This window comes from Neovison vison, chromosome 8 (genome assembly GCF_020171115.1).
Source record: "Neovison vison isolate M4711 chromosome 8, ASM_NN_V1, whole genome shotgun sequence".
In the NCBI taxonomy this organism is placed as follows: Eukaryota; Metazoa; Chordata; class Mammalia; order Carnivora; family Mustelidae; genus Neogale; species Neogale vison.
In genome coordinates, this window is record NC_058098.1 from 70,672,881 (window position 1) to 70,685,330 (window position 12,450).

The 12,450-nt window shown below is 35.3% G+C and overlaps 1 protein-coding gene across 1 annotated transcript in view; it reads right to left on the bottom strand.

Annotated features, from left to right (window-relative positions):
* The window catches only part of TSGA10 (testis specific 10), a 152,272-nt gene that overhangs the window by 126,119 nt on the left and 13,703 nt on the right, over positions 1-12,450 (bottom strand). The window contains exons 2-3 of the mRNA XM_044263887.1: positions 10,384-10,512; positions 379-594 (exon numbers count right to left, since the gene is read on the bottom strand). Coding sequence (XP_044119822.1) covers positions 379-594; positions 10,384-10,512 — 345 coding nt within the window. The remainder of the gene's footprint in view (positions 1-378; positions 595-10,383; positions 10,513-12,450) is intronic.

Here is a 12,450-nt window from a genome sequence, read left to right on the forward strand (position 1 = left end):
GATCACGTCCTGAGCCGGAGGCTGTCGTCCAACCAACTGAGCCACCCAGGCGTCCCTGAGCAAAACTTTTTAAAAGAAATAAAACGTGCAATACAATTTAATCCCTAAATATTTAAATGTAATGTCAAATCTAAAAAACTGTCAAATAATATAAATGTGAATGTCACTCTTTCTATTGCATTCAATAATTGCATGATGTTTAGAGTAGAATTAAAATCCTTATCCTAGAGTAGAAATAAAATCCTAACTAGAATTACTGCATTGATCATTTCACAATATACAGAAATACTGAATCATTATTTTGTACAACTTGAGCTAATGCAATACTATATATCAGTTAGAACTCAATAAAAAATCCTATTGTGGTAAATGTAATACCTTTGCTTCTTCAAGTTCTTTGTCAGCGGTATCCACCACAAAATTTTTCTCTTTTTCTAGTTGCTCTGCTAGTTGGTCAATTTTAATCAATTCTTTACAAAGATGCTCATTGTGGCTGGTTAAATCATCTACTTGACTGCTTACCACCTCCTTACTATCCAAGAGTTTCCTAACATATTCTTCCAAGCCATGATTTGTCTGTTTGAGATCTTCAATCTGTTATAATTAGAAAGAAAATAAACATATTAAAATACTTCCTTTGTTTCCCTCTGAGGAGAACAAGCAGGCGACTGGAATCAGGAAAGGAGGTTTGCGTCCCTAGAAGGAGACCTAACTATATATATATTTTTCACTTTCTGAGTTTTGTACCATGTGAATGTAATACCTATCTGAAAAAACATATTAAATGAAAATTCAAAGGTTTATAGCTACATCTTCCAAAACAATTTACAATTAATAAACTTAATTACTATTTCTTTTTAGCCAAAACTATTAGAAAAATAGCCAAATATTTATATCTACACAAAAGAAACCAATCTTGAAATTACTTAATTTTAATACCAATTAGATGCTCTTCAGAATTAAATTTCTAATTTTTGTTGCCAAAATATGTTAACTCAAAAAAAACAGTTCTTTTGAACATATCAATAACTTATTTGACTAAGCTAAATACCAAATCAATCAAGTATTTGCTGACTAATGTGGAGGACAGCTTTCCTTCCCAGCCCACTATCAAAACATCAACGGATGAAGAAAAGGGCCTTTTCTATCACGGAGGTATCCAAATGCCTTTAAAGGAAAAAAAATATATTAGACCCATTGAAAATGACTATATGTCAGGACATATGGTGAATTATTTAAATAAAGTTTCCTTTTTTGCCCTGGCCTCAAGATATTTTAAAGCCTACCTGCAACCCACCTCTAGAACCCACAGAACCTGTGTGCAATGATCTCGTCTGCTATTCTTGTCCCGTGCTTTCGTTAAGTTTATTTTCCCCTATTCTTATTACCTAAGTTATTTTTATTTCTTATATCTTTTTTAAAACTATAGGATATAAGATAAACACACATAAACTTCAATTTATCTATCCATATGTCTTTTTATCTTTGTTCATTGCTTCTACAGTGCTATATTTCTGAGCAATAAGGACACACTGAAAATGTTTGCTAACTTTCCACTGCACCAGGAGAGGTTAAACGCTTTTCCTCTCTGTGCCACCATAAAGCCTCTTACACAATTTAATCTTGGTATCTGATAACATGTATTATTGTTTACTTCCCTGTCCCTTCCACTAAATTCTTAGCAACTTTAAAGGGATTGTCTCTAACTTCAGTATTAACACACCTCTAACTTCTATATCATTTTCTATATATATAGGAAATAATAATAATCTCAAATTTTTAAAATGAAATAAAACTAATAAATTATAAATTAAACACCCAGTCTCCTCACCTCTAGCATCAAGCCATACACTTTTACTAAATTCCAAGACACAACTATTTTAGAAGAGGCAGTTTCAAGTGGTAGAAAGGATGCAGGCTTTGGAATTAGGCAGACCAGTTCAAGTCCTATTGTAGTTCTTTAATCAGTTACTTAATCCTGACAATTTACCATATTTTCTTGATCCTAAGAGATTAATCTGACTTCAGGAAAAATAAATGGAAGCCTCTGAACTTTCATCTGCTAAATGGAGAGAATACCTACAATTTTCAGGATTGTAGTCAAGTATAACAAGTATAAAAGTTCAAGTAAAATTTCTGGAAGATGACAGGTACTCAAAAAGTAGCTTTAGAAAAAAACATTTTATTTTGAAATAACCAAAGGAGTCACAGGAAGTTACAAAGTATACAAAAGGATTTCTTTGGCCCTTAACCCACTTTTCCCAACAGTTCCATCTTAAATAATTATAATGCAGTATCAAACTCAGAGATTTGACATTGGTACAATGTGATCCCATGTAGAGTCAGCATCTCGGTAAGATATACAATTATTCCATTATCACAAAGATTGCACTCCTGTTACCCCTTTACAGTCACATCTTCTCCCCTCCCCATCCTTAACTCTTAGCATCCACTAATCTCTATAATTTTGTCTTTTCAGGAATGTTATATAAGTAAAATCGTGATAAAGATCCTAGTATGTGATCTTTTGACACTGTCTTTTTCACTGAGCACAATGTTGGTGAGATCTATCCAAGTTACATGAATGCATTGTTCATTCTTTTTTGTTGCTAATATTCCATGGTATGGATTAACAATTTGTTTAGTCATTACTAATTAAGGGCAATTGTAGCTATTTCCAGTCTTTATGACAAATAAAGCAGCTATGAACAATCACATACAGGTATTTGAGTGGACATTAAGTTTTCATTTCTCTGACATACCTAGGAGTGCAATTGCTATGAACAATCACATACAGGTATTTGAGTGGACATTAAGTTTTCATTTCTCTGACATACCTAGGAGTGCAATTGCTGGGCTGTATAATAAATATATCTTTAGTTTATAAAGAACGAACTATTTTCCAGAGAGGTTGTACCATTTCCCATTCCTACCAGGAATGTATGAGTGATCTCCTCATCCTTGCCAGCACTGGGTATTGTCACTATTTTCAATCCTAACTGTTCTTATAGGCATGCATTGTTGTTTCATCTTGGTCTAAATCTGCATTTCCCCATCCTGTTTAGAAAGGATGAACTTCTTTTTATGTGCTTATCAACATATATCCTTCTATGAAATATCTCTTCACATCTTTTGCTCATTTTCTAATCGGATTGTTCCTTTTTAGTGCTGATTTTTAAGAATTCTTCATGTATCTTACATATGAGTCTTCTGGAAGAAATATGATTTGTAGCTTGTTTTGTCATCCTGTTAGATGGATTTTTCAAAGCAAAAGATTTAAATTTTGATGAAATCCAAATTATCAATTTTTCTTTTATCAATCATGCTTTTGGTGTCATACTGAAGAACTCTTCACCAAGCCCAAGGTCCTGAAGATTTTCTATATTATCCTAAAAAGTTTCCAGTTTTATGTTTTACATTTAAATTTATGATCCATTTGGAATTTTTTGTGTTAAAGTGTGAGTTTAGGTCTAGATTCATTTTCAATTGTTTCAGCACCGTTTGTTGAAAAGACTATCTTTCCTGCATTAAACTGCATTTGCACTTCTGTCAAAAGCCTTTTGGTTTTACTTGTGTAAGGGTATTTCTGGATTCTCTCTTCTGTATCATTGATCTATCTCTTTAGTGATACCAGTCTTAACTACTGTAGTTATATAATAAGCTTTGAAACCAAAGAGAATGACTCTTTCCACTTTATTATCCTTTTCAAAATTGCTTTTGTTGGGGTTTTGATGAGAACTGCATTAAATGTATACTGATTTGGAGAGAACTGACATCTTTACTATGTTGAGGCTTCCAATCCATAAACATGATGTCGCTCCATTTGTTTAGACCTTCTTTGGTTTTTCATTAGCATGTTGTGGTTTTCAGATTATAAATTCGTACTTCAAATATCTAAGGATTCAATTTTCTATTTGAGTAATTGTAAATTATATTGCATTTTCTGATTTCCACATGTGAATTGCTGATAGAAAGAAAATGAACATGTATTGTGACCTTGATGAACTCATTTGCTAGTTCTAGTTTTGTACTGCAGATTTCATGAAATTTTCTAGGTAGAGGATCACGTCATCTACCATCAGGGACGACAGTTTTATTTCTTCATCTCCAGTTTGTATGCCTTTCAACCTTTCAACCTACATGTATAGTTATATTTGAAGTGAATTTCTTACAGATAGCGTTAAGGCTAGATTAGGTTTTTAATCCAGTCTACTAGTTTCTGTCTTTTAATTGTTATAGTTAGACTGTTATATTAATATTCAAGTGTGAGTCAACTATACTTCAATTTAAAAAAACATTCAAGTGTGACTTCTTTTTGGTCATTTGTTTTGTTTTTGTTTTGTTTTGTTTTTCCTGCCTTCCTGTGGGTTACTTGAACTTTTTTAAAATTCCATTCTGAATTACTTATAGTGTTTTTGAGAAATCTCTTTGCACAGCTTTTTTAGTGGTTGCTCAAAGCGTAATTTATTTGTAACTTAGCACAGCATTTTACCAGTTCAAGTGTAGAAAACTTACTTACCTGTATACCCCTTATATCCCTTACCCTCTTCTACTAATAAAATAATTATCTTAGATATTTCATCTACATCCATTGAGAATTACATTTGACAAACACAATTTAGAAAACAAAAAAGGAAACTATTGCATTTAGCCATACCCTTCTTTGTCTTTCTTTCCTATTCTTTCAAGATTCTCTTATCACTTCCTTTCTAGTTAGAGAAATTCCTTTAGCTATTCTTGTAGGATAGTTCTGCTGGCAACCAATTATCTTAGTTTTCTTTATCTGAGAATGCCTTGATTTTCCATTAATTTCTGAAGGATACTTTCACTGAATACAGAATATTGTTTAAAATGTTTCACCTCTTTTCAACCTCCATGTTTTCAGATCTGCTGTTACTTGAATTGGTGCTCACCTATAAGTAATGAACTGTTATTTTCAGGATTACTTTTTTTTGTCTTTAGTTCTCACAAGTTTGAATACAAGGTGTCTTGGCATGGGTTTCTTTGAGAGATTCCTGGTAAGTGTTCACTTACCTTCTTTAATCCATATTAAGTCTTTTGCCAAATATGGAGAATATTTAGCCTTCCCACTTTATTTTCGGCTTCCTACTTTATTTTTTTCTGCTTATGGCCTATTACACATCACCTGTTGGTTTTGTTTTCATTCTGTCTGTTCCGTGTCCTAATTTTGTTTCTGAAAATTCAGTTCAACTATTATTTTAGAATATACTGTATGCCAGGCATTATTCCATTCCATTAATGCTCTGAATATTTTTTCAGTCTGATCCTCTCTTAACTTTCTTTCTGGGACTCCAGTGATCTAAATATTAGACCATTTGTTATAGTCCCACCTGTCCTGAGCCTCTCTTCACACTTTTTCAATCCATTTTCTCCCTGTTCAGATTAGGTTATTTCCATTTTCTATTTTCATGTTCACCAACTCATTCCTATCTCCTTTCCATCCTGTTGTTTGAGAGCACTGAGTTTTTAATTTCAGTTACTGTATTTTTTTAAATTTTCATTGTGGTAAAACATACATAAAACTTACCATTTTAACCACTCCTAAGTGTGTGATTTGGTGGCAGTAAGTACATCCACAATATTTTGGAACCATCTCACATCCATTTCCAGAATTTTTTTTTTAGTTATCCCAAAATCTGTACCCACTAAACAATAACTCTCTATGAATTTGCCTATTCTAGGTACTTCATATAAGTGGAATCACATACTTGTCCCTCTGTGCATGGCTTATTTCATTTAGCATAATGTTTTCAAGTCTCACCCATGTTGCAATATTGCATCACAATTTCAGTCTTTTTAAAGGCTGAATAATATTCCATTGTATGTACTCACCACATCTTGTTATGCATCTATTGACAGACAGCTGGGTTGCTTCCACCTTTTGGCCATTGAAAATCATGCTGCTATGAATGTCAGTGTACAAGTATCTGAATTCCTATTTTCAATCTTTTGCGGCTATATCTAGGAGTGGAATAGCTGGATCATGTGGTAATTCTATATTTAACTTTTACAGGAACTGCTAAACTTCTTCCACCACAGCTGCACCATTTTATATTACCACTAACAATGCACAAGGGCTTCAGCTGTTCCACAACATCACCTGCACTTGTTATTTTGTTTTGATAAGAGCAATCCTAAAAGGTATGAAGTGATACCACATTGTGGTTTTGATTTGCATTTTTTCAATGGATCATGATGTTGACCATCTTTTCATGTGCTTAATTGCCATTTGGAAAAATGTCTATTCAAGTCCTTTGCCCACTTCTGAATTGGGTTGTTTTGGTTTTTGATTATTGAGTTGTAAAGTTCTTTATATATTCTTGATATTAATCCCTTACCAGCTATATGATTTAGAAATATTTTCTCCTGTGCATTTTTAATAGACTTTATTTTTTTTAAGTTTTATTTAATTATTTCACACACACACACACATATACAGGGGGAGGGGAAGGGAGAAGCAGACTCCAGTCTGAGCAGGGAGCCAGATATGTGGCTTGATCCCAGGTCCCCAGGATCATGACCTGAGCTGAAGGCAGATGCTTAACTGCATAAGCCACCAAGGTGCCCTTACACATTTTTCTTCTGGAGTAGTTTTAGGCTTACAGAAAAGTTAATCAGGAAATAAGAGTTCCCACATACTCCTTCTCCCCATAGGACAGTTTCCCATCTTATTTATGAATATTGACACATTAAATAAAGTCCAGAGTTTATGTTAGGGTTTACTCTTTGCATTGTAGATTCTACAGCTTTTGACAAATGCTTAGTGACATGTTTCTACCACCATTGTATCATACAGAATAGCTTCACTTCCCTAAAAAAACTTGTGCTCCATTCACCCTTCCCACTCTTTCTTCCTTCAAATTCCTGGCAGTCAGTGATCTTTCTAATGTCTCTATGTTTTATCTTTTCCAGAAGGTCAAATAGTTGGAATCATGGAGTATGTAACCTTTTTGGTTAGCTTTTCTCACCTAGCAATTTGCTTTCAAGTTTCCTTCATGTCTTTTTGTGACCTGATAGTTCATTTCTTTTTATCAATGAATAATATTCTATTATACAGATATACCACAATTTTTTAATCTATTTACCTACTGAAGAACATCTTGGTTGCTTCCAAAATTTTCACTTGGTTCTTCTTTATATCTTTTATTTCTTTGATGAGATTTTCTAGCTTTGTGCTTGTTTCAAACATGGTCAGAACTGCTTGAAGCATGTATACGATAATGGATCTAAAATCCTTGTGAGATAGTCTCTAATTCACCACTGTGTTGGCATCTTCTGGTTGTCTTTTCTCATTAAGGTTGAGATATTCCTGATTTTTGAGATAAGAAGTGATTTTTTTCATTGAGATCTGCTCTTGTGTTTTTAGTAGGCTTCTTCTCACACTTCTGTGACTTTAGTTCCAGCTAATAAATGGGGATGCTACCTCTTATTGCCAGGTGAAGGAAGTCCAATTTCTCTACTGTGCCTCTATTGATACCTGGGGAGGACTGGTGTTCTTGTTACTATTAGGCAGGGATGGGAGTTCAGGGTCCCCACCAGAACTCCGCTGATACCACCACAGTAAGGAAGAATACAGGTACCTTGTTATTGTTCTCATGTGTCCTCCACCAACTCTGTGGGTGGGTGGACTTGTTACTGTTAGAAAAAAGTAAAAATCCTGAATCTTCCTGTGGTCCCCTCTGAAACCACATCAACAAAAAGGAAAGGGGAAACCTGTTACTCTTGGTGAGGGTGGATATCTAGGCTCCTAATGTGGTCTTTGCTGACACTAGGTGGTTGTGGGGGATACTTACTACCTAGTAGACAATATAGTCTTGGCTCCCCAGCATGCCTTTTTGATATCACCCTGGTGGGATGTGGGGGCTTGGAGGGTGAGCCATGAGGTATGGCTGGGACTCCTTGTCACAGCTTGACAAGGATGGAAGTCTAGCCTCTTTACTCAGATTTCTCCAGCAGGAATGAGGCTACGGTTTTTTTCATGGTGTTTGAACAGGCAGTTATTGCCCCCAAACAGTCTTCATTAGAAACAGATCCATAAATACAGAGAACAAAATGATGGTTGCTAGAGGGGAGGAAGATGAGAAAGTGGGTGAAGGGGAGTGAGAGGTATAGGCTTCCAGTTATGGGATGAGTAAGTCATAAGGATGAAAGGTAAAATGTAGGGAATTTAGTCATATTATAATACTTTATAGGGGTGCCTGGGTGGCTCGGTGGGTTAGGCCTCTGCCTTCGGCTCGGGTCATGATCCCAGGGTCCTGGGATCGAGCCCCACGTCGGGCTCTCTGCTCCGCAGGGAGCCTGCTTCCTCCTCTCTCTCTGTCGCCTCTCTGCCTACTTGTGATCTCTGTCTGTCAAATAAATAAATTAAAAAAAGAAATACTTTATAATAGCACTGTATGGTGACAGATGGCAACTACATTTGTGGTGAGCAGAGCATGAAGTATAGAGTTGTCAAATCACTATGCTGTATAGCTGAAACTAATGTAATACTATGTGTCAACTATACTTTAATTAAAAATTAAAAAATAATTAGTAGAGAAAAAAGAGGAACTTCACCAGGGAATAGCCCAGAAGATAAGACTTTAAGCAAGGGATCCAAATAAAGATCACTAGTAATGGGACAAATTGAAATTTTGTGCTATTTAATAGGGAACCCACCATCACTTCTGTGGTATTCCTGTCTGTATTCATTTTGTATCTTAAGCCAACAATTATGTCACAGTTTCCTGGTATCAGGGATCTGAAGTGGCTTAATTTGGTAATTTTGGTTTAAGGTCTCTCACTAGGTCAAAAGGAGTCAGTCAGGGTGACTGTCACTATAGGAGGGTTTAAGTGGGGCTACAGAATCCCCTTCCAAACTCACCCAACATACTTGGTAGACCTCAGTTTCTCCCTGGCTATTGGCTGTTTCAGTTCCTTTCCAGGTGGGCCTATCTACAGAGCTGCTCACAACATGGAAACTTGCTTCCTCTAGAGCAAGTGATCCAAGAGATCACTTTATAACTTAAACACTTCTGCTCTATGCTCTTGGTCACAAAGATCAATTCTGGTACCATGTGCAAGGAGACTGTATTAGAGTGGGAATAAAGGAGGTGGGCCAATTTGAAGGCTGGTTTCCACACAGCCAAAGGTTCATAACATAAAGATGATCATAACAAACCCAAATCAATAGCCATTCTATAAAATAATTGGCCTGTATTCTTCAAAGTGTTGTGGTCATGAAAATCAAGGAAGAATGTTCCTGAATGAAGAAAATAAAGGGCCACAATAGCTAATTGCAATGTGTGATGCTGGATCTCTTTGTTATTGAGGACATTATGGGACAACTGGAAAAAACTTGAATGGGGTCAGAGGATTAGCTGGCAGCAATGTATTCAAGTTCATTTCCTGATTTTTACTAGGTTGTATTGTGATCTTGTAGTAGAGAGTTCTTATTTATAGGAAAGACCCACTCAAATGTTAGGGATATCAGGACATCAGGTCTGCAACTTACTCTCAAATAGTTTGGGATTGTGGTGGGGGATATTCTTTGTTCTGTAATTGCAACTTTTAGAGAAGTTTGAGATTGTTTCCAGATTAAATATATATATATAAATTATAAAGACCCAGGACAGAAAAAAAAAGTGGTCTACATTGCTAGACTGCCCCCTTCCTAGTTCTTTTTTGTCTGCATCCATTCTAGATGCCAGTTTTTCTAGCAATGAGATACATGGAGCAAAAGGAAAACCCAGAAATTCATTAACATGTCAATTATTGTATGCTGAGGTCCCTAGCCAGTCTTCCTGCTCCTGCCCACCTTTCAGAATGTCCTTATGTTTGTTTTATAACAAAATGTTCAGCATTTTTAGTTGTACTAAGTAGGACAAATAGGGTAAAGTAAGTCTACTCCATCTTCCTAAAAGAGGAATTTTCTTTTAACAGCCTTCATTAGTAGGCTTACCACAGATCAGGCACCAGGAAAACAAATATCAAACCTGGAACTGGGTTCCAGAGAACTGGGTTCAAATCCTAGCTAACTTGGGAGTCCAGACAAATGCTGCCTAGCTCTGTCACTTGTTAGTCAAATATAATTCTATAGCTTCTTGGAATTTTAGCTTCCATGTCTGTAAAATGGAAATCACAGCACTATTTCACAAGGTTGGAATTAAATAAGATTATGTACGTAAAAGCACTGGGCACAACACTTCCACATAGTTTGCACTCATATATATCTGAATCTTCATGTATCAAAATGATTAGGATATAAATGTAATGATTTTAGACCCATAAAATTCCAAGGAGCACTGAATTAGTATTTATTCTCCATCTTCTCGTTTTAAAATTGGCCCTCATCTCAAATTAATTCAGGGAAATAAATGTAACCTGTAATTTCAGTGCAGAGATGAATTTATCTTGATTTCTCACTTCTTGTTCTAGCTGCAGAGTATTCTGGTATTTTTCAGCTTCAGAAACTGGAGCCCCTAGACCAAAATCATGTTCTTTGGTGGTAACCTAGTGGAAAAAAATGGGAATGATACAGAGGCATTCAGTTTAAAACAGTTTTGTGATTTTTCACAACTGTCAACGATACTTGGAAATTAACAATATTCTTAGATACACAATTATTTTTAACTCTGTCTTACCAGCTAAAAGGATTTTTATCAAACTTTATTTTCTTAAAATCCCATGTTATGAAACTTTTACTATGTTTTCCAAATATAAAACTACAATATTCAACATGCTTCTCAAAAAAACCCAAAAAACAAAAAACATATCCCATCCTATCCCATTTGTAACCACCGTTCTAAGGAAATATGGGTCATCAGTAAATAATGCAGGCTACTTCTAAGCCTGTGTTGACCAATATAATAGCTACTAGCTACCTATTTATTGCTGCTTTTGTATATTAACAAAAAGGTTTGCTACCGATACCACAGAGGGCTAACCATCCCTAATACAGAAATAACTTGTATAAATAAAAAAGGAGATGAAATACCCTAATAGAAAAAGTGGCAAAGAATATGGATATTTCATAGAAATGGCTTTTAAACAGATTTAAAGATATTCAATCTCACAAATTAAAACAACACTGAGATACCACTTTTTAACCTCACACTGGCAAAGATCAGGAAGTTGGATATATAATTTAACATTCTTATACATCACTGATGGCAGCAAAAATTGATACAATATTTCTGGAGAACAGCTATGCAAAATCTAGCAACATTACAAATGCAGAAAGCTCCTGTATAAATAATTCCAATTTTAGGAAATTTTCCTAAATACATATTTGCACACGTGCAAAATAATAACATTAAAATATTTTTCACTTTAGAGTACTATATGTACTACCCCATACTGTGCTTTTTTAATAAAACAATGTATTTCAGAAATTATATCATTTAGGGAAATAATTTGTTCTTTCCTGAATCAAGGCTGCCTGCTGTTATGTTAAGGAAGAGAGAATTTGCTATAAGAATCCTAGATCTCTCCTGGCAACACAGATGCTATTCTACAAAAACTAGCATTTGGGAAATTATAGGATCAGGATGCCCCAGTCATTGACTTTCTATTACACCCTGTATGACCCACTACTTAGCAGTCTGACAGACTTATTTTCTTTTTCCCCTCCCTTAAACCAGACATAAACCTGCTTTTCAGTTCTTCATTTCAGCACTTATTGCCTCACCTGGAATTTCAGAACTAAGTCTCACAGAGTATTTCTAACTTATGAATCATTTAGGCCTATATAGCTTAGGCCCAAATCCAAAGTATCTTTTTTTTACATAGTTCCTGTTGAAAAATGTGTTCCTACATGCTTACTGAACATAAAAAAAAAAAAGGTGTTCTTACTCATAAACATTTGACTTACAATACCAGATTCAGACTATACACTATAATAGCACTTTTCAAATCTTACTGAACATATGAATCACTTATGAATTTTCTTATTTACAGTAGGCCTGAAATACTGCATTTCTAAAAATGCTGCTCAGTAATTCCTTATTTGGCTAGTACAGAGACCACTTTGAATAGCAAGGATCTCTTCAATTAAAGTTGTAACCTGCCATGCATTCAGAGCTCTTCACAATTTGGTCACCTCCCACTTCTCCAAACTTATCTCCTAGTTGGTACCTCCAAGAATACCTCTATAAAAGACAAACTATTTTCCATATTCTTTATACATACGTTCATATTATCATTATAAATATACAGTGGGGCGCCTGGGTGGCTCAGTGGGTTAAGCCGCTGCCTTCAGCTCTGGGTGGCTCAGTGGGTTAAGCCGCTGCCTTCAGCTCGGGTCATGATCTCAGGGTCCTGGGATCGAGTCCCACATCGGGCTCTCTGCTCAGCAGGGAGCCTGCTTCCCTCTCTCTCTCTGCCTGCCTCTCCATCTACTTGTGATTTCTCTCTGTCAAATAAATAAATAAAATCTTTAAAAAAATAAAT